This window comes from Orcinus orca, chromosome 3 (genome assembly GCF_937001465.1).
Source record: "Orcinus orca chromosome 3, mOrcOrc1.1, whole genome shotgun sequence".
Taxonomy (NCBI): domain Eukaryota; kingdom Metazoa; phylum Chordata; class Mammalia; order Artiodactyla; family Delphinidae; genus Orcinus; species Orcinus orca.
This window is the reverse complement of record NC_064561.1, coordinates 177,593,351-177,617,178: the sequence shown is the minus strand read 5'-3', so window position 1 is coordinate 177,617,178 and position 23,828 is coordinate 177,593,351. Positions and strand designations below refer to the sequence as shown.

At 43.0% G+C, this 23,828-nt stretch overlaps 1 protein-coding gene across 8 annotated transcripts in view; it reads right to left on the bottom strand.

Annotated features, from left to right (window-relative positions):
- Positions 1-23,828, bottom strand: part of SEMA5A (semaphorin 5A) — a 477,303-nt gene that overhangs the window by 93,544 nt on the left and 359,931 nt on the right. For all 8 annotated transcript variants that reach the window (XM_049708240.1, XM_033436601.2, XM_033436598.2 and 5 more), the window contains one exon: positions 9,025-9,232. In XM_049708240.1, coding sequence (XP_049564197.1) covers positions 9,025-9,232 — 208 coding nt within the window. The remainder of the gene's footprint in view (positions 1-9,024; positions 9,233-23,828) is intronic.

The following is a 23,828-nucleotide window of genomic DNA, read 5'->3' as shown; positions in this document are numbered from 1 at the left end:
CTCTCCAGGGAAGGCAGCCTGTCTAGCCTTGTACTCAGGAACAAAAGGGGCACAGAGACTAAACATGAGCCCTTCACAGCTCAGGGATGTTGAAGTAATTTCCAGAAGTGACTTGGAAAATGCTGTGTCCCTGTGCCCGGGAGGGAAAGCATCCACTGGCCCCTTCATTCAAGGAAAAGCCTACACTCTGGTATTTGATCTTCTGTTGTCTGTAAACTAGAGGTAATCGTAGGTTTCTCCAAGTCCACTCTCTCAGTCTACCCTCCTCTCCAGCCAGTCAAGGATAAAAATGAAGACACAATTATTTCTTGTCCATCTCATGTTTCTTCAAGAGAAACCCTTCTGTACGTGAGGGTTTAGTAGGCAGAATCAGAAGACACGGAAGAGGTAGAAGGGTCAGCAGTCACACCTGAAGACTGTACGAAGTGTCAAGTTATCCATCTTAAGTTTTACACAAAACCCTAGAGGACAATACGTCCAGAGAAATTTTTATTATTATTATTATTTTGGCTTCTTATAATTCACTCGACTTAGCAGTTTGCCTGCGACTGAGTGGGTGAGGCTTGGGCCGAGGCGTCCTCCTGTGGAGCACAGCCCACCCCAGGAAGGACATCCGCCCCTCTCAGCAGAACAGTTGAGGCACGTGTGGTACCCACCTTGCATCTGGATTCTCTGTTGCCCTCCCCAGCCACTGGGATGGGCAAAGGTAAGCACTTGGCTCTCCTCACACCCGGCCCTGTCCAGCCTCCATCAGCCCCGCTTGTATGCATATGTACCTGCTCACTTGAGATGGGGGATTACTGAATACCCACCGACAGACGCCCCTGCCCGTTGGCTGGGGCCATGCTGACATCACTCACCTACACACAGAACGTGCTCGAGGTAGAGTCTCACAACCGCCAGAAAATCCATTTGCGCAAACAGACCAGAGCGAGGTAAATAACTTAATGCAAGGAGCGGAATCTGGCCTGACGGGCCCTGTACATCTCAGAAAATGTGAAGTTGTTTAAAGGTGGAAGAACGAATTCACAACAGATTAGTTTGCCCTCTGTTAGGTCCAGAGGCAACGTGAAGTATATCTGGACAATGAAAGCAAATCATGTGTACGAGAGCAGCACCGGCTCAGCAGGACGTACATGAACTGAATATAATGCCCACGCGGCATAGGAGAGGAACCATCTCATATTGGATTCTTCTTATTTGCCAGACCCATTAGATGGTCTCTGTCTTTTGCTCTAGTAACCCACTGAGTAACCTCCACATAATCACACACCAAGCCAAAGGCTTATCCAGGATCCACCTGCATCCAAAGCTCATGATCTTTCCGTATGCGAGCTGTTTTGCAGACACATAGGGATGACGATTTCCTTAAGAATCGTTAATTCACTGGACCAGGCTGCAAATACAACCTTAGGAGGAGCTCAGGGTATAAAAGCCAAGGTGTTTCTGCTCAGAATCGCTCAGATGCAAGGATCTGGAGCTGAGAAAAACTGCTGCAGCCCAAGCCTCCCCATGGAGTTCTTTACATAGCGTTAAATCTGGGAGCTCAAAAGCAGGAGATCTGTAGAGTAGACATTAAATAATGAAACCTCGCAGCGTGAGCCCTTCAGTTGTGCCTCTCAAACACAACTGAGGTACAAAAGGTTGGTAACTGTACTGATTTTAAAACTTTATCCAAGTGACTATCTGGATTGCCATTTAGAAGACAGAAACATGCTCTTTTAGGAAACTGAACAGGAAATGGAACCTGAAACTGTCGGGTGGCTATAGCATATCTACAAGATGGCACTCAAATATTTTCTTTGCTTTTATTGTCCACCTGGATCATACGTACGTTTATATCATTGTCAAAGGTGGATTTACCATGAAGCTAAGGAAGCTTGAACTTCCTTACTTCATGAGACCCTTTAGGATTCTGTGATTGTAGGTGACATGGATGGAACTAGAGACTGTTATATTGAGTGAAGTAAGTCAGACACAGAAAAGACAAGTATCGTGTGATATTGCTTATATGTGGAATCTTAAAAAAGTGGTACAAATGAACTTATTTACAAAACAGAAATAGAGTCACAGATGTAGAAAACAAACTTATGGTTACCAAGGGGGAGGGGGGAGGGATAAACTGGGAGATTGGGATTGACACATACACACTACTATAAATGAAATAGATAACTAATAAGGGCCTACTTATAGCACAGGGAACTCTACTCAGTACTCTGTAATGACCTATATGGGACAAGAATCTTAAAAAGAGTGGATATATGTATATGTATAACTGATTTACTTTGCTGTGCACCTGAAACTAGCACAACAATGTAAATCAACTATACTCCAATAAAAATTAAAATAAAAAGCCACGGCCATATCTGATTTCTCTCTGTATTCCCTGCATTCAGAATAAAGCTTGCCTGGAACTGTTCAAAGAATGTTTGATAGATGAAAAAAAAACGATTCTGTGATTGGCCTCCGTCATGTTTGTATTTATAATTTGATATTCTTTTCCTTAGAATAGAGAATTCCTTTTAGAATAGAGAATCCCTCCCAAATTGTGTGTCACACCACACATAACCTACATTTTTCCCTGATTATTACAGAACAGTAGTATGACTTACATGTCTTAATTTACTAGTCTAGTTCATGCACGTTCATATTCTACGTATCACATTTTGACTGTTCCTTTTCCACCCCGCCCAGGACTTGGGGGTGTAACTAATGAGTTTCTGGAAGACGCTGTGTTCCAGCCCAAGCCCACCTCGGACCCCCTCTTACAATGTTGCAATTAGCATGTTAGCATGTATTTCACGGTTGTAATTAGCACGTTGGCATGCATTTCACGGTTGTAATTAGCACGTTGGCATGCATTTAGCAAGCAAGTTGGCATGTGTTTCACAGCTATGATTGGCACGTTGGCATGTATTTCACAGTTTTAATTAGCATGTTGGCATGTATTTTGGAGTTGTGAACAGCATGTTGGCATGTATACTTTCGGTCTTTTCCTTCTATGTTTTAAACAGTATTAATGATGGCAAACAAATAACGTGTCTTGCTTTTTTCAGGTAATATCATATCATACAGATGTCTTCACTGTCATCATTTAATGCCTTCAGAATAACCCACTGAGTGAATACTCCACCAAGTCAGTATATCATAACTTGGTAATTAATTCCCTTACTATTGGAAATTTAACATTGGAGCACTGGTTGTGATTCAGATATAGCTTAAAAAAATAATTGTACAGCGATGGCAGGCTTGGAGATTAGGTCCTAGTGGAGTCCAGGGTCAGACTTTAATGATAAATCGATTTGGGGATAAAGTCTAAGGTAACTCCAAGGCCCTTTGGCTTGAATCCACAAGAGATATTTGGGAGATTTTATGTATGTCAGAATTTCTCATTAGATTCTGAGCCCCGCGAAGACAGGGTCAGTGATGTCTCATCTATCATCATACACTCAGAGCCTGGCTTGGTGCTTGGTACACATAAGATTCAATAAATATACTATAAGTGAATTAACTAAGGAAAATCCACAGTCGTTAGAGGCTACACCAAAGCCAAAGCAAACAAAAACTCAAGATGTTGAGATTAGGGAAATATTAAGTTTATTTTGAAGGGAGCATATTTACTTAGTAAAATGGGTAGATTTCAAAATGTCCTTCTGATGTTTATATGATTCATAACTGAATGGCTAGGGCTGTCTTGCTGGGGCACCTTGTGGGAATCCCGCAATTGCTCTCTATACATTGTGTTTCTCCCATCAGGCAGATGCTGTCTTTAGAGAATATGTAATTAATAAAGGTGACAACCTATTAACTCCACCTTTTAAACTGTAGCTCTTTCAAGCAATAAATATCCTGCAGGAATCTCATTTCCACACTAGTTTTCTTAATGAGGTGTTAATTTTTTTATTACAGGCTAACTGAACTAAGAATGACTAGACACCCATTCACAAATGGAGCCAACGTATTTTTCTTAATGGTTTCCTCTTTCCCTCCAGTTTTATAAAGCAAAATTTAGAAGCCATGTCTCATGTTATATACAGGCTATTCATCTTCCAGTTCCCAGCTTTCCTTCTCTCTCCAAATAGCTTTTACAGCAAAGCAAAAATAAAATAAACACCTAAGGACGAAGGGTTTTCAATCCTTTGGCTAATGTTTTATATCACTGCACTTTTCTGTAAAGGGAGCTTTACTGTTACACAAGAATTGAGGTTTTCTTTTTAGGTTATAAAGAAAAATAACAGAAAGGGGAGAGGCAGAGTGTCCATTTGTTAATTTGATAAGTATTTACTGAGCCTGTCTCAGGCCGGACACGTGCTGAAGGCTGTACGGAACCTGGAAAGACAATGCCCAGCCTTCAGGAGCTCACATTCCCAAAGGCTGAAGGAAGAATTCTAATTTCTGTTCTCTGACTGATGATTCTTTGGACATTCTCTCTCTGATTCCGATTGCTCCCTCATCTATAAAATGTTAACACTACAAGCTGATAGGTTTATCTTACCTCAGAATCGTGGTAGGTGTCAAACAGAAACTAAAGAATATATGAATGTCTGAAGAGTAGAAAACGCTCTGTTGTTAATTTACTAGGGTTTAGAGTTAAACTATGTAATTTAACACTTACTTTATGTAATTTAACACCGAATTTTAAAAATTAGTGTATGTAATGATGTAAGGCACATTCATTCATTCAAAAGGCGTACACGATAATAATCTAATTCAGGAATCAGCAAATGACAGTGCATGGCCCTAATCCAGCCTGCTCCCTAAAGTTTTACTGAAACACAGGGTAGGCGAATGCTTGACCCTCGTGCCCTGGTGGCTTTTCATGTCTCCACATAGGGCAAAGCTTAACTACAGCTAAGCTAAGCTTTGGCAGAGCGCCCTGGGACCCGCCTGATCACACGCATGGGAGGATTATGAGCGCCTGCTACAAAGCTGTTTTCCTCCCACCTCCCTGTGCTCCAGGGAGGCTGTCAGGAGATGGTTTCTCATCGCCTCCTGGGTTCTAATGAGATATAAGGCTTTTTGCCTCCTACTCTCGCCCCTACTGGGAGGCAGCTGCAGGCTATAAAACCGCAGCACAGAATCAGCTCCTCAGCAGCGTGGGGCCCGAGTTCTCCTGCGCATTGTCATCTGGCCTCTTTTGTTTTGGTGTCATCTGTGGGATAAGGGACCTGGGTAACTGACACCTTTTCTGCTCTTACTTTTGTTGTCTACATAAGTAATAAACTGACTGAATCTAAAAGTGAATCCTTCCTTTGCCGGATGAACCTGTGTGCCTTTTGCTGACACACAGCCACACCCACTCACTATGGTCTGTGGCTGCTTCCATGCTACAAGGACAGAGTTGAGCAGCTGCAAGAGAGACCCTATAGCCTGGGAAGCCTAAACATCTTCTGTCTGGTTCTTTACAGAGAAAGTTTGCCAACCGACTGATCTAATTAATGCACAATCCTTAAAATGGTTTTAAAGTCTAAATCAAAAGCCTTTCCATCACCACTTCCCCAAGCTTTCCTTTCCTTAGGCCTGAGGAGCTTCAATCAGCCAGACTAACTGAAGGTTACACTATTTCCTTGGGGGTGGTGGTGTGGGGAATAACAGCTTGATTTCTGGACGTGACTATTGCAGCTCAAGTCCTGTGATCATTCTTTTCTTCTTGAAGCAGGGAGATAAGACCTCTATCAGCTCTTGGCCAGTCTGTTTTCCTCCAAGTGGCAAGTTATGACTTTATGTTGGTACTTACATCAGTAGGAATAAAGTTAGTGGCTATTCTTGCCTGCTTCACCTCGTGCATCCCTATGAAGACCTTTTACCACTTTCACGCTGCTATTGGGAGCCCCTGGCTGGGCACCGGCCTCAGGTGAGGGTGGTGTCAGCTTCCCTACCTTCCATTTCACATGCTGTACCCACACGCAGCCCTTTCCAGATTCCCATCTTCTTCAGAATTCAGCAAATATTCATTCATTTCATGAAACTAACACATGTGTGTGGTAAGTAAGTCTTAGAGTCCCAAGGATACACAGGAAAGGTAAAATTTCTCTCCCACTCTACATCCCCAGAAGTCACCATCCAACTTGATGAACTGCTTTATCATTTGCATAGTTTTTCCAGGCTAGTTCTTAAATGGATTGTGCAAAAAAAAAAAAAGGTTAAAATCAAAACAAAATCTTTCTGCTTAGTGTTTGAGGTCAAACTCATCTGAAATATATGTTTAAAATATTGTTCTTTCCAAACAGCTTTCCGAGGAAAACAGCTACGGGAAGTTAAAAACACTGTGCCGTTGGCTCCGTTTCAATGTGTGCACAGTGTGGAGGGCGCAGGCGTGCACTGTTTGCAGCCCCTCCTGGGTCCAGAGTCACCTCTAGAACAGCTAGAGAATGGAGACTCATTTTACAGTAACCCAGGGGTACAAAACCTCTTTTTGGTCTCCTTAACCCAGCCTGGTGGCAGGCATGATAAGGCAGGAACTAATGGGAAGAAGCCGGGAGTACTCGTCCGTATACCTGAGTTCAGCCTGTCCTGGTACTAACTAGCTCTGGCTCGCAAGAACACCACGAAAAATGCCATCGAATGGCTCATCCCTGGCTTCCCTGGTGGCGTAGTGGTTGAGAGTCCGCCTGCCAATGCAGGGGACACGGGTTCGTGCCCCGTTCCAGGAAGATTGCACATGCCGCGGAGTGGCTAGGCCCGTGAGCCATGGCCGCTGAGCCTGCGCGTCCGGAGCCTGTTGCTCCGCAATGGGAGAGGCCACAACAGTGAGAGGCTCGCGTATCGAAAAAAAAAAAAAAAATGGCTCGTCCCTGCTGAAATCTGACCACTGAGCATGATGTCCTCATTGTACCAGGGGCAACACAATGAACCAAAGATAAAGTCTGGGCCTTGGGGTCAGAGAGTCCGGCTCTGAACCTGGGTTTCACATCACATGAGCTATGTGACTTTGGACAGGATGCCAGAAGTCCCAGACACCATTTCCTCCTCTGAAAAATAGAAATGATACTTGACTTTACTGTCAGGGTGTAATGATGAAGGAAAGTGGGGATAAGATATAGCACAGTGCCAGACATGTAAAAGAATCCTGGGAAATTGTATCAACTGTTATCATTTATAAGCATTTTAATTGATATCAAACTGCATTGCCTCTGAAAAACAGATATTCAAAAAAATGAACAATGTGAATATGATTTTGAAGGAGACAGGTAATTTAGTTAAGCTCAATTTCTCTTCTAAACACTTCAAAATTCATTTATAAAAATGATTTTCTGATAACAAAATTACTTACATTGTACTATGAAAAATATATTTAACAAAGAAATGAGTACTTATTGTTACTCAATTGTTATCCTGTCCCTATGCCGTGTATTTCTTTAGGCGTATTTCTTGAAAGTTAAAATTGCTTTTGTCCAGAAAAAAAAAACAAAACCACACTATCTTTCTCCATAATTTATAAAAAAGAGATCTGGTCATGTAGACACCAGTTCCTTAAAAATGGATTTTTTTCTGCAATGAGTGTTAGAGAGGTCTTCCTATCTTTCTATAAGAGGAAGATAGCAGAGAAACATGGGGAGAAATCCTGAGAAACTCTTGGGTTGAAATGTTTAGATTTTCTTTTCTCTAATGGAATATTTAAGGGTCAAACACAAACTAACCCACTCTGGGTGTGAGCACACAGAGGACCACAGTCTACCAGTTTACAATAAAGTTATCATCTCTCACTGCTTTTCTCTGAGCGAGTGGACAAGCAAACAGCAGGGAGATTCAGCTCTAGCTATAACTGTAAAATCTTGTCCTCCCAGGAGCCTGATAAAGACAGGCAAGGGGCTTATTCTCCTTGAAAGAAAAAGGGGGAACTGTCAACTCCTCCTGGGCAGCTGGGCCTGGTGGTGGTTGATGCCTGTGGATTCATGGTTGAACTTCAAGTGCAGCTGCCTAGGAGACAGGAGTGCGCAGACGATGCCTGGCCTCCCTGACCTGATGCAGGACCTAGTTGCCTAAGTTGCACCTACAAGTTGCTGAGCTAGCAGAGCACCAGGATGAAGGTGAATTGCCTTGTGCTTTGCAAACCAGAAACTCTCATTTCAGCACCAGAAATACCTGTGTATGGCACAGGCCTGTTTTCCTGCCTGTTATCCCCTGTCATGTCCCCCAGAGCATGCTGGGCTGCAGCTGGAGGACTGGTGCCCTTCCAGCTTCATTTAACTTGTGACACTCCTGTTAAAGAGACCCCAACCCTCCCTGTCGCCCACTGAACCATCAGCAACTGGGCTAGAATAATTCCTGCCCTAGGCTAGTCCTGCAGGAAACACAAATCAGAACAAATTTCAAGCAGCCATCAGTTAAATTTAGGGAAAAGGTGTTATATAAAAGATAGTTGTTAATCAATGTCACTATTTGTTATTATTAATCACAACAGCATCATTATTAGTTGGGAGGTCCCTAAGGTTATTTATTTCTCGACACTCTGATACCAAAGGAGGTATCACATTATATACCTCATTGTCTAAAATCATCTAGAAAGGAATATTGTAACGATTTTTATTAAACATAAAAACCTTCCTTCTACATAAGAATACCCATTTTGCCCATTTGCATTTTACATTACATATATTTTCCCATTTGATTCTACAGCAATTCACATGTGTTAGATGAGAAAGTGAGGTTTAAAATACTTTAGTGGCCCGGTTAAAAAAAAAATATGTGTGCGTAGCAGATTAATTCAGGAACACCAAATATGGGCATCATCACTGAATGTTATAACGCACTGAAAAATTTATTTTAATCCTGACATCTGCTTACAGATGTTACACAGTGGCTGCTCCCCCACAGATACTGATGTGTTACTGTCATCACCACAGCCTGGTTCGCATCAGAGCTCTCTGCGTCCTGGGATGCAGGATTCACAAGGATGCTGAGGTCCTCATCCCATTCAACCACGGGAAATCTGAAAGCCCTCGGGGCTCCTGTGCCCTCTCTCTTGGTGGCGCCTCGACAAGGGGCGCCAGCACGCCGGACGGTCCCCTGGGGCTGCCCTACCTGCGCGTGTGGTGGAACTGGCACCTCTTCAGTGGGATCTTGGCCACGTGCTCCCGCAGACCCACGAACAGGACGCTCTGGCTGTGGAGGATCTGCAGGCTTCTGATAGGCTCCGGCCGCCTCTCGGGGAAGAGCTCCATCTCTTCCAGCAAACAGCTGCCCGAGGTCTGAGTCAGGGGCGCCCGCACTTTTTTAATGGTGCCGTAATCTGCGGAGGCGACAGGGAAAGAAGAAAGTGAGGTCAACGGGTCGCACCAGCCACTCGCCAGCTGAGCCACCGGGGTTCTCCAGCCTGGCTATCAAGTCATCTAAAAAAGGAAATAAAATCAAGAACCTCTGGCTTCAAGGCTTCCGATCAATCTGCTAATCTCACAAAAGATTTGGACATTAAATACCTTTACAGTTTTTCATTCCTAGGAGAGTCCTTAGAGACGAAGGATGTTTACATTTAGAGAGAAAATACCTAGGTGGATATATATTATCCTAAGTTCATTAAGAAACGTATATCCGAAACATCTCCAGTGAACATTTATTGATTATGAACTGACTGCTATAAGCACTATGCATGTGACAGTGTATAAAATTATGCATATATTAATGTATGCAGTATCAGTAAACCACTGCTTAATTTTATTTTAGGTTAGCTGGTTAAACATGTCACTTTTGAGAAAGTTCAAGCACAAACAGGATAACTATGTATACTGGGAAGATTAAAAATATAGTACCTGTCTCTTTTTTTTAACATCTTTATTGGAGTATAATTGCTTTACAATGGTGTGTTAGTTTCTGCTTTATAACAAAGTGAATCAGTTATACATTTACATATGTTCCCATATCTCTTCCCTCTTGCGTCTCCCTCCCACCCTCCCTATCCCACCCCTCTAGGTGGTCACAAAGCACCGAGCTGATCTCCCTGTGCTATACAGCTGCTTCCCACCAGCTATGTATTTTACATTTGGTAGTGTATATATGTCCATGCCACTCTCTCACTTTGTCACAGCTTACCCTTCCCCCTCCCCATATCCTCAAGTTCATTCTCTAGTAGGTCTGTGTCTTTATTCCTGTCTTGCCCCAGGTTGTTCATGACCTTTTTTTTTCTTAGATTCCATATATATGTGTTAGCATACGGTATTTGTTTTTCTCTTTCTGACTTACTTCACTCTGTATGACAGACTCTAGGTCCATCCACCTCACTACAAATAACTCAATTTCGTTTCTTTTTATGGCTGAGTAATATTCCATTGTATGTATGTGCCACATCTTCTTTATCCATTCATCTGTGGATGGACACTTAGGTTGCTTCCATGTCCTGGCTATTGTAAATAGAGCTGCAATGAACATTGTGGTACATGACTCTTTTTGAATTATGGTTTTCTCAGGGTATATGCCCAGTAGTGGGATTGCTGGGTCATCTTTAAGGGAAGTGTGTGTTTGTGAACGCACAGCAAGGGAGTGGGCGGGAACAGAGAGAGAGGGAGAGACGGGGAGAGGGAGGGGGGAGAGAGAGAGGCAGGGGAAGTCTACGCAGCAAGGCAGCATTTTAACAAATGCTCACACTTAAAGTGTGCAAAACAATTTGTATGTATTTACTGTGTAAGTCAATCTAATTTTGACCTGGAGACCACAATTTCCAGCTGGCGGGAAATCCAACCCAGTGATGTTTGGGTCTTCCTGCTTGCATGGGGCAAAGCATCAAAGATGAGCCCGGCACCATGGCAGGGATGGGAAGGGGCAAAGCATCAAAGATGAGCCCGGCACCATGGCAGGGATGGGAACAGGTGGCAGCTTCAGGGAAGGTGACCTCAGCGTAGTGTCTCAGCCCCAATACCCCGAGAGGAGGTCTCCCCCGGCAGATGGAAGTGCCAGCCTCCTGTGGACCAGTGACAGGCACGGAGCCTTTGCTGCCCTTTGGGACATCCCGACAATAGGACGCGGTCCGAGACAGAAGTTAGGAGCCAGGGCCTGCCCCCATCCGGTGAGCTGCAAGGCTCTGATGAGTCTTAAGTAGAGACTCTTGGGAATAAACACACCACTCTATATAAAATAGATAACTAGGGCTTCCCTGGTGGCGCAGTGGTTGAGAGTCTGCCTGCCAATGCAGGGGACACGGGTTCGTGCCCCGGTCTGGGAAGATCCCACATGCCGCGGAGTGGCTGGGCCCGTGAGCCATGGCCTCTGAGCCTGCGCGTCCGGAGCCTGTGCTCTGCAACGGGAGAGGCCACAACAGTGAGAGGCCCACGTACCTCAAAAAATATATATATATATAACTAATAAGAACCTGCTGTAGAGCACAGGGAACTCTACTCAGTACTCTGTAACGGCTTATATGGGAAAAGAATCTAAAAAAAAAACCAAAAGAGCAGATATATGTATATGTATAACTGATTCACTTTGCTGTACACCTGAAACTAACACAACATTGTAAATCAACTATACTCCAATAAAAATTTTAAAAAGAGAGACTCTTGGGATAAAACAGAACATTTTAGAGCAATGCAGGGGTGGAGGTGAGGAGGGCCAGAAGAGGCGAGAGTCCAGGTGGCGAACTGTCATCTTTTGACAGTTACCACGCTATTTTCATGGGAAACATGGGTGAGAGAACTAAATCCTATTCAACAGGTGCACAGAGACTGCTGGCTGTTTATTATTTATTTTGCTGATGGATTATTACTCTGAGAAACCAATCAATAACAATTCAAACGTCAATATGCTCATACGCACTTGGAATTCTTAAGCTGTTGTGCGGGGAAAAAACAAATTTTCAAAGATCTTTACTCATTTGATTTAAAAGAGCTAACCATCATTGATCAAAACTTCTCAATGTGTATTTCTGCACGCCTTGTATCTGACTTTCCAGCTGACTGGGATCTAACAAAACTAGAGGACTTCTTAGCATTTCAGAGAAGGGTACTCAGCGTGGACTTAGGTGCTCGTCCACCATCTATGCCTCTGCTGGGTCTTCTTCACTCTGGGCCACCCGATCACGTGAGGAGACTCGTGAAGTTCCCCGTTCTGTTGGCAGCAGGGTCAGCACATCTGGACCCCAGGAGCCTCCTTCTGTTCCCTCGACGCCTGCCCTTCCTCAGCCGGCAGCTTGGCCACACTGTTCACACACTGTCACCTTAGTGTAGAACACCTTCCTCACCTGGACGCCCCCAGAACACTCACCCTACGCTCCTGTCTCTGGCGTGAGCATCTGGACACGTGCACAACCACACCCCTCTCCTGCCTCGGACCCTCTGCATCAGGTGTCAACATGGTACCAAGTCACCCATGGGCCATGTGAGGCCCGAGCCCCAGCTGGTGTCAGTAAATCAGCTTGACTGCATGTGGGCAAATGGACCCAGGTTTGGTTTGGTAACAGAGCAAGGATGTGGCAAAGGCATTTTTTTTGTTTGTTTGTTTGTTTGTTTTTTCTTTTAGAGGCAGAAAGTCAGAGCCTGGCTCCTAAGAGACCAAGGCACAAAGATCCACTTCCTTTGAGAGGACAGAACAGCAGGACTTGGGGGGGTCCCTCAGAGTGCTCTCATGTTTTGCTGTCTTTGCTTTATAATATCTGCCACAGTTTAACTACTAATTTAGTTGTTTTGTGGCTTCTACACTTGCTGTTATTAAGCTCCACGAGGGCAGACACCATCAGTTTTGTCCTCTGATGTCTGCAGAGCGGCCACCACTGTGGCCTCACTGTGGTACTCGTGAAAGAGAGCTACTGCAAGATTTTTCATTTTCAGGCCGATGACAGCTGATACAGTATGGTTGTCATTTGAAAGACATGAATAGTTGTAAGTATATGAAAATGTAAATATTGTGCTGAAGAACCTATATTTGCCTAATTTCAGCAGAACAGGAAGCATGCTTATACTTTAGGGGGTGGGCAGATTCAATAAAGCATGCCCACTTAAATAGATAAACCATTCATTTTTTTAGTATTAGTACATCCAATTCAATATTATTCATGGTTTACCTGAAATTCAAATTAAAGTAGGCATCCTATATTTTTATTTGTTAAATTTGGCAGCCTTATTATATCCACATCTCATGTAATCATCTCAGCAAGCTGGTGAGGATGTGACAAATATATGCATGAGTATTCCCACTTTACAGATGAGAAAACTGAGTTTCAGAGAGTAGAAGATCTGATATATATTTCCTATGAACTGTACTTTTAAAATCCTGTAAGGGAGTCAGACATGAAATGGAGGTTCACGTCAACGCTAATGAACAAGAGAAAGTAACAATGGACCCCAAATAAGCATTAATTAAAAAGCCAGTGTGATACCTAGGAAAGGGTAGTTATATTTATTTTTTTAATTTTATTTTATTATTATTATATTTTTGCAGTACGCGGGCCTCTCACTGTTGTGGCCTCTCCCGTTGCGGAGCACAGGCTCCGGACGCGCAGTCTCAGAGGCCATGGCTCACGGGCTCACCGGCTCACCGGTTCCGCGGCATGTGGGATCTTCCTGGACCGGGGCACGAACCCATGTCCCCTGCATCGGCAGGCGGACTCTCAACCACTGCGCCACCAGGGAAGCCCGGTAGTTATATTTAGATTGTTTGCATACTCTTTTTATTCCATGAAATCTTCTGGAAGTCATGAAACATAGCCAGTTGGGAGGTAGTTAGAAGGAAGGCAACATCCTGATCCATCGGAAGCTGCCCACGTGGAGGACAAACACGGCCAGCAGCTGCTTCAGAAAGCACCGGGGCCTCCTTGTTACCAGGACCACATTCCTTCCCACAATCCAGGCAAAGACAGGCAAACACGGTGACTGATGTCTGTGCTCCCTTACACCGTCTATCTAAAGAGTGAGGCATGCAGAGCCAGATCAAACATGTCTGGATGAACAGAAGTTGTATGTACACTTAAAAGGCAGTATCTCTGGGAATAAGAGAAAGGGACAACTATCGCCCAAAACAACAGCCATGCAAGGCACCGTCACCAGACCAGACCTTGAACAAATGAAGGGCTTCACTGAAGTGCTTGCCAGGGATATGAGAACTCTTCTGGGCACAAATCATCAGACTGTAGGTCCAAACAATTCCTAATACTGATTTTTTGCTGGTGACTAATAAAGTCATGGAAGACCAGAGGCACATCTGACGGCAGGTGGAAAACACAGAGGCAAAATTGGATTATCGTAATAAGAGAGGAATTCATTTCAACCTCAGTATTCTGAGCCGTTAGGAAAATGACCAAAGGAAAAAGCAAAAGTCATAAGCAAAATCGTATACTAAGGTGAAGCTGGAACATTGTCACATGAAACAGTAATAAATCCAATTTTAAAAGTGATTTCTGGGGAAGAAATATTTACATAAAACTTATCAGAAGACTGGAGGGTTACTTGAAAAGGACATGAAGAAATCCCCCCCAAAATTCCAACCACAAGAAACGATCCATGAAACACTGAAGTTTGCTCCACGACCTCCAACCCACAGCAAAATATGTGCACGTCCTATAGCTAATGAGCTACCAAGCACCTTAGGGGAAGAGTAAGTAAAATGAGAACAAAACCAGGGCTTCCCTGGTGGTGCAGTGGTTAAGAATCCACCTGCCAATGCAGGGGACGTGGGTTCGAGCCCTGGTCCAGGAAGATCCCACAGGCCACGGAGCAGCTAAGCCCTTGTGCCACAACTACTGAGCCTGTGCTCTAGCGCCCACGAGCCACAACTACTGAAGCCCGTGCGCCTAGAGCCCGTGCTCTGCAACAAGAGAAGTCACCTCATGGACATATATACACTACCAAATGTGAAATAGATAGCTAGTGGGAAGCAGCCGCATAGCACAGGGAGATCAGCTCCGTGCTCTGTGACCACCTAGAAGGGTGGGATAGGGAGGGTGGGAAGGAGACGCAAGAGGGAAGAGATATGGGGACATATGCATATGTATAACTGATTCACTTTGTTATAAAGCAGAAACTAACACACTATTGTAAAGCAATTATACTCCAACAAAGATGTTAAAAACAAAAAAAAGAGAGAAGCCACCTTAATGAGAAGTGCACTTGCTGCAACTAGAGAAAGCCCGCACACAGCAACGAAGACCCAATACAGCCAAAGAGAACAAAACCAAACAAACAAAAATGTGTGTTTTTCTGCAGAAAAAAATATATTTTGGTTTCAATGAAAAAACGTTCTTAGAGCAAAGTGTGGTAGTAAAGAAAGCTGCCCGGACACATTCCTAACGCATTTCATGGGAACAGAGCGACTTGCACATGGGACCTGAGGAAGCAACAATGACTAGAATCCCCACAAAACTTTCGAGCACTGATGGCTGGAGGCGAGAGCCCACAGAGTGAGTCTAGACCGGCGTCATCCAACGGAACTGTAGCACCATCCATGCAAGTAATTGAAAATTTTTCTAGCAGCCACATTTAAAAAAGAAAAAAAAAGAGCAGGTGAACTAAATTTAATTACAAGTTTTTATTTAACCTGATGTATCCAAAATAGTGTACAATCTTCCAATACATAATCAATATAAAATGATTGAGCTATTTTGCATTTTTTTTTCTACTAAGTCTTTGAAATGAGGGTTCAGATTACCCACGTTTCGGGTGTGCAGCAGTCACATCAGTTTATGGCTATGGTATTGGACAGCTTAGAGATGTAGAGAGGTGGCCCAGTACTGCCCTGAAGAGCCAGGTGCCCACCACTGCCCAAAACGGGCAACAGCTTCATAACCCACAACATGGCAAGCTTCATTTCACATATTTAGCCTTGCCATATGATTTCTACTGAAGAAAGGGTTTCAGCAGGAAGGGCTGAGAATAACTGAACAAATGTTTGAGAATGCTTGCACTAGAGATCCTACTGCAGGTAAGGTGATGCAGGTCCTCAAAGGTTAACTGAAGGCTCATGGTGTCCAGCCAGTGAGTGTAGCCCTGATATTAGAACCTGGCCCCTAACCCCTCACCTGGCCACCTGTGTCACCCGCTGGTAATCTGCCCACAGGCAAATGACAGATGTCCTGTGAGAGTGAATGCAATTACTGTCAGCTTATATCAGAACCTTATGGACTGCCACAAAGCACAACCACTAAAGAAGATTCCTTCTGTTTTTGTTCGTTTTCTTTGTAGAGTTTTCCTTTAATTAGAGGTTAAGCTTGTCCCTACTCTTTTGGAGTAGAGCTTCTGTATCACTTTTCTGAGAAAACCAATGACCCTGACTGCCCTCCCAAACAGAACTGGTGAGGGCGAGGAGACTGTTCGTCGTTCACAGCCTGGATAATCAACATATGAAAGCCAGTGCAAACAAGAAAAAAAAAACCAAAACACTGATGTATTTATACCAGAATTAAGCTAACAAGGAAAGAGAAGCATAGATGTAAACTTGATGTACAAATAGAAAACTACAGACCGCTTTTATTTTCCTAATTCAGTCAATTTTCAGAATCCAAGATAAGTCCTTGGGGGAGAATACGAGAGACCCCATTGGTATGGGTACGCTAATTGCAAATCATCTACCATCATTATGATTTCTAAACTAAAATTTCAAACAGTCGTAGGACATTAGAGTTGGAAGGAACCTACAACAATCTTTTGAATTTTGCAGGTGAGGAAAGCAAAGCCCAGAAAGGTTGAGTTCCAAAGATCAGACGATTTGGGCCAAAATGTAGGTCCTCTGCATATCAACCAAGTGCTGGTTTCTAAATTTTTGAAGGTATTTTTGTTTTGAAAATATGGAAAGTATAATATACAATCCTTATAATGGTGCATCAGTAATAGTATGGCTGATAAGTTTCTTAAAAGATCAGGTGGTCTTATCAGACAGTGTATTAAGCAGTAGTGGTTATTCAAGACAAAGATTAAGCTATGATTTACAGACACGCTTATCTTATCCCAGAATTCCCTACACACGTAACTAATATATAAGTGGTGCCAGGACAGACCTGACTTCTCTCCCAGGCTAGGGACTCTCATCTCCTCAAGTTCAGGAAGCAAACATGAGAATAAGTGGATGAAAAATGCCTAGAATATTCTAGTTCAGTTATTTTTTTTAAAAAAAGAGGATTTAAGGTGACAAAAGATTGGTTTAAACAAAAAACTTTTACAATAAAAATGACTCTCTAACCACTAATTGCTTTATGTGATGTAAACTGTATGTAATATAAACACTAATGGATGTAATTCAGTTATTAGTGGTTGAAAATTCACTATATTTTTGACTTTGGGGGAAAATAGCTGGTCTTTCTCTAAATTTCAGCGATCAGTTTGCTAATTAACATGGATTCAATAGTTTAAGCATGATTCTATTCTGCCTCTTGATAGGGATGTTCAAATACAGCAATCTCTCATTTGCTGTGAAATATACCTTATAATAAAATATGGATTATTATGGGCTGGATTGTACCCCATCAAAATTCTTATGTTTAAGTTTTAATTCATAATACCTCAGAATGTGACTGTATTTGGAGATAGGGCCCTTAAAGAGGTAATTAAGGTAAAATGAAGTCATGTGGGTGGTTCCTAATCTAATGTGACTGGTGTCCTAGTAAGAAGAGGAAATTAAGACATAGACTTGTGCACCCAACATGTGAGGATACGTCTGGAAGATGTCTGTCTGCAAGCCAAGGGGAGAGGTTTCAGAAGAAATAAACCCTGCCAACACCTTGATCCCGAACTTCTAGCCTCCAGAACGGTGAGCAATCAACTTCTGTTGTTTAACCCACCCAATCTGCACTACTCTGTTATCTTTGTTAAGGCAGCCTGAGCAGGCTATCAGAGGGACTCCATGTCAAGAGTAAGAAGATCTTGTCACCCAGATAATTTGCTCAAAGCAATTTCAAAACTGGACTGCAAATTATTTTTCCACATTTCCCTAAGATATTATGACTCAAATTCTAATGCAAAGGCATTATAAACTATATTAGACAATTTTCTTTTTTCCTTGTATGATTGCAACGTAAGATTCATCTTAGTAACAGCCTGGTATTATCAAATATTGTCATGTATTTCACTTAATCCCCTATACATATGATCCTGGGCTAGAAATGCAGCAGGAGATGATACAGAACACGTAGTATTGTAGAAAACTGATGCATTTTGATAAATATCATAAAATAATTCAAATAGCGGAAGCCTTGCTCACAACCTTTATGCTAACAACCCTGGTGATCTTTGGGGGACAATTAGACCTAAATGAGTGCTCAGGAATGAGCTTTCCAGTATTTGAGGGAAAGGTCATTGGTTATAATGAATTTCTTTTTGGAGGATGTCTAGAATTTTTGTTTCACCGAAATTTTGAGGGTTCATGAAAATATTTTTTTTTGGAAAGAGGGAAGGCAGAAAGGAAGGAGGGAGAAGGAGAGGGAAGGAAAAGAAATATGATCAGCTCAATATAACATTTACTACTGCTATAAATAACAATAATAATTTTTGATTTTTCGTAATTATATACGATCAGACAGCCTTCTGCAATTCATTAAAGCTTCAACAATGAAACAATACCAAAAGAAAAAACTCATCATGTCCTATGGTCCTACGTGTATAGCGGCATCAACTGTAATGAACTTGAGAGCCCTGAACAATGAAAAAAGGCCGAGAAATCAATTCTCCTTGAGTATAGCAGCCCGAAGCACTTCCAAAACACTTTGGAATAAATATATATTTCCTCTAAGGTGAAATAAAACACTTAAGAGGGTGGAGCTGTAACATACTGGATACATAGAAAATTTTTGTTTTAAGAGAGGGAAAAGTCACACCATGAAACAAAGAGAGGGCTAGTTCAGGGAAATGTGATATAAAAATGAAGGATTATTGCAAAGCCCTGGACGGTTAAATCTTTTATCTTGACTCTGTTTTCCTCTTACTACTTTTCTAAGTTCTGTTGTATTTTAAAGGGATGTTTATTATTCAACTTGCCATGTGCTGAATCCAGTACAGAAATTAAACCTGTGAACGGGACAGGCAGTTCTGACCATGGTTGCCTGTGACAGGGCTGGAGATTCACTGCGGACATCAAGGCCACTAATCAGGGAAGCTGAATTACCTTATTTCCAATTGTGCATTTGACTCTATTTGATTCTCTGGTGTTGTATCCAAGAGACATTTTTCGTGTTTGTCTCATTGACCCAGAGTTACTGCAGAGTAAAAGGAAGCACTTTGTATTTGCATCTGTTACTGTTCTGAGCATTATCAGTGAGGTAATGATGAAATGCCCTCTTCCACTCACTGGGCAGCATGTTACCATAGCAACAGATCGTTAGATAAAGTTCATCAATTCAGCCAGTTGTGACTCCAAAGTAGCAGACAGCTAATATGTGTCAAAAGTTCTTTCTTTTAACCCATAATTGAGCAAATGAATTAAATTGGTCTTGGCACTGGGAGCTCAGTATCGCATTTATATAGTAAAAGGGAATTAAAAGAAGAAAACAAGCCTTCTTGGCTAGTGAATGCCTGAAAAGGAGATTTTAATTAACTCAGTTTATCAGATTCAACTAATGGCTTATTTTTTCTCAAAAACAGATATGTTAGCCAGCTTAAACATCCTAGTCATAAATTATATGCAACATTCTTTTATCCCAAAGTATTATTTTTAAACCATATTCCTGTATCCTCACCCTCGGCATATAAATTCCAGGTAGTCAGGTGCTGGGGGACCTAGCCTGTCTTATTGACAGTGATCTTACTGGTGTCTGTGCCTGACACACAGTAGGTGCTCAAGCAGAGCACATGGTTCCGTGTGAGGACCCTGGAGCCCGATGATCCAGGTTAGACTCCTGTCTCCAGGTCACTCACATCTGTGTCTCCTTCACCCTGGGGTCCAGCTCACAGGCCAGGGGCCATGCAGTGAGCTTATCTATGCAGAAGGCCTGGACAGTGCCTGGCACGCAGGATGCGTTATCTGAGAATTCAGTATTATTATTTTATTGCTATGTTTAGCTTATAGATTATAATCCTTACCCAAGTTTTGTCTAAAATGAGCAAGCTCCCTGCCTCTGTCAGTACTGGCCGCACATAAAGCAGAGGGGTGGATGATAGCTCTACTGCCTTACTGAGAAACAAAATGAAACAAAACACTCCTTTAAGTACTCCAAATCATAAGCTGGTGCTTTTAGGAAATTTACCAGTGGAGTTTTCTGTGAATAAAAACCATATTCCACTTAAACTGAGAGTGCAACTAATAGAGTCCTCTGGGTATCTTTTCTAAGCTCTCCTCTAACCCCAGAGCTTAATTCTAACTCTCATCATTCTGTTAAGGAGACAATTCAAGTTTCTAGAAGGTAATAACTTACCTTAGATTTACTCTATCTAAATTACAAAACAACGACCCAGTTGGCAAAGTCGGCAGCCCTTCTCTGACAGTCACCAGGCAGGAACACAGAGTCTAAATTACCCTCTCACCCCAGGGGTAAAATTTATACTGTGCCTGGTCCCATTAGGTGTGGACTGAGATGGCTGAGGAAAATCTATGCAAAGAACTTTTGTAATTTTGCATCATTAATTTGGAAGAAAAAAGAGAGCTCTCTACTCAATGGAATGAGAAAATTATTTTGTCATTTTCCTGAATCATTACATTACACTGATTATGAACTAGTGGCTGAGATTCCAAGCTATTTTTTTTAACATCTTTATTGGAGTATAATTGCTTTACAATGGTGTGTTAGTTTCTGCTGTATAACAAAGTGAATCAGCTATATGTATACCTATATCCCCATATCCCCTCCCTCTTGCGTCTCCCTCCCATCGTCCCTCTCCCACACCCTAGGTGGACACAAAGCACGGAGCTGATCTCCCTGTGCTATGCGGCTGCTTCCCACTAGCCATCTATTTTACTTTAGGTTGTGTATATATGTCAATGCTACTCTCTCACTTCGTCCCAGCTTCCCCTTCCCCCTCCCCGTGTCCTCAAGTCCACTTTCTACATCTGCATCTTTATTCCTGTCCTGCCTCTAGGTTCATCAGAACCTTTTTTTTTTTAGATTCCATATATATGTGTTAGCATATGGTATCCCCAAGCTATTTGGGAGCTAGATTTTCACATGCTTTCTTCAGGCATGATCTCACCCACTTCTATAACTTCAAAGCCAATCTGAGGTCTCTGTTACTGATCCAAACCTTTCTCTTTGGCCTCAAAGAAGTTCCAACCGACTGTCAGACCTACCACAGGAAACTGGAACTCAGCATATCCCAAAACTGAGCTGTGTCTCCCCTTTGGCTCAAATCTGTTCATGCATCTGAAATCCCTTTCCATTTGTTAGGATAAAATTTTCAATCTGACACATCCCACATTTTAGCTTCACCTTCTGTCTCTCTATCCACAATGCCAGCCTTTTAGAACACTTCCGCCTTTCAGAACACTCTATGCCTTTCTATATCTGCAGGTTTTCCATATCCTGTGCCTTCTCCCAGGAAGGTCTGTCCAAACCTTCTCCACCAGGCAACCATCTCCCACCTTCCAAGGGCCAGTTCCCCCTCTCCTCCGTGGGGTGTTTCTGACCCTCTCAAGCCAGGTCATTGTTCCCAAGTCTCTGTGTCTCTGGGATCTAGAGGGAGAAACCCTTAACCAGTCTTTGAGGAGAGGATGGGGAAGGGAAAGTCTACACTTTTCAACTGGACCTTGAAAGATGAATGTGCATTCACCCAGCAGAGAAGGAAATGAGGGCAGGTCGAGGAGGGAGGGTGTCCTGACCAAACTGGGGAAGACTGGGGACCGTGGCTCACAGACATGTAGGATTAAATGTTCCTTAGAAGGGTGATGCATTGGGTTGGAGCCAGAGAATGAACACTGCGGAACAGTCCAGTTTACATGTGTTTGTGCAATGCCACAAACTGGATCAAGTGCAATGAAGCTGTGAGTTCTGCAAAACACTTTGGCAAGCAATTTGGAATAGTGTAGCAGAATTGAAGATTCCAGTACCCTGTGAATCAGCAACTTCCGCTTCCCAGCCCACGGGCCATGACTAGGTTACACATATACCATGATATAGACCTCCTCCACTCCTGAGGCAGTGTGGGCAGCTCTGCCCTGCTGGGTTGGTGCCCATGGTAGCAAGTGACCTTGATTTTTCCAATGTGCCGTATACAGAATGTCATTTTCTATGGTTGCCATGATTGGGAAGCCCTGTCCTGGACACAGTTCTTGGTACAGGCTCCAGGGGATGTGCACAGGGATGCGGGGGCAGATGTAGCAGCACCACTTACAACAGCAAAAGACCAGAAATCCCGCAAAGGCCAGTCAACAAGATTACCTTAGATTCAGGCAGATAATGAAAAACTGTATATAGTGGCAAAGATGAAGGGACTTCAGTTGCGTGCATGAACATGGATGAATCGTTAATTTAAAAAATGTTGAACAAAATTTTAAAAAGAGAATCTTAAGAGAATATGCATAGACCCATTTACCTAAAGTTCAAAAGCATATAAAATTAAGCTATGCCATCTAGGGAATAAAATATGGTGATATTATAAAAGAAAGCAAGGAAATAATAAAAACAAAATTCAGGGTAGTGAATACTTTGGAAAGAGGGCATGGGTTTGGGGTGGTGGTGAAAAGGGGGGCCTTTAGAACACCTGTGCAGCTCTGCTGTGCGACTTGGCTGGTGGGTAAATTGGTGTGCCCATGTTATTACTCCTTATACATAAAATATCTAATATCTAAATATCTAAAATAAAATAAAATATCTAATATCTAAATATCTAAAATAGTAGTCTATAATTTCTCCCCCCCAAAAAAACTTCTTAAAAATGGAAAACTACTATATAGAATGCAATTCTTGACCTTTGCATACTTGGCTTCTTAGGTGGATGAACACACCTATCTCTTATACCATGTGCTATACACCCCCCTCAAGACATACACACACACACACACACACACACACACACACACACACACACATGCTTATACCATAGGAAGATAATTTAGATGCAAATATATTACAATAGAAGTGAGTATTAAAAACAAAAGGCAGGGCTTCCCTGGTGGCGCAGTGGTTGAGAGTCCGCCTGACGATGCAGGGGACACGGGTTCGTGCCCCGGTCCAGGAGGATCCCACATGCCACGGAGCGGCTGGGCCTGTGAGCCATGGCCGCTGAGCCTGAGCGCCCGGAGCCTGTGCTCCGCAACGGGAGAGGCCACAACAGTGAGAGGTCCGCGTACCACACACACACACAAAAAGGCATTATAAGTATGTAATAAGGTGCATACACTTCTATTCCCTAATATTCCTCTAGGATGGAGGCAGGTATTCCCTGGAGCGTGTCCTGAACAGAGCTTGAGATGGGAGCCGACACGCTTCCCCTTTATCTGCCCTCTGCACCGGATATGGGGAGAGGTGTCAAGGAAGAAAGGCTCCAGATGAGATATGGGTAGAATTTTCGTTGGGAGCCTATTGAGAAAGGGTGAAAAGATAAAGGGGTGGGAGAGAGAAGGTAGGGAGATGGAGGCAAACTGCCAATAAACCTTCCCGGTGACCATGGAACCTTCATGGCGTCTTCTAAACTCACGCAATACTTGCTATGTCTTGCTCTTTTCAAACACAATCTGGAGAAGGAGACGACTTTGTGTCTGACAGCGTGAGAAACACAGTCTGCCTGAGAGTGCACAGGACTTCGTGAGCATAAGCTCAAAATTAATAAACAGAAATTGTGGGGAGAGTGGAGGACTTCCATGACATTGGGAGTCTGAAATAAGGAACCAACTATTGAAGGGGCAGGTAAGTCCCAGCTGGTCTCCACTGGGCGGGCATGATGCATGTCATTAAATGTCTGTGGTGGGGGGAATAGGCTTGCATTGTGACTCGTTACCTGAGATGAAAAGCTGGGGTATTCAGCCACTAAACATGCCGCACACTAACGACGCAG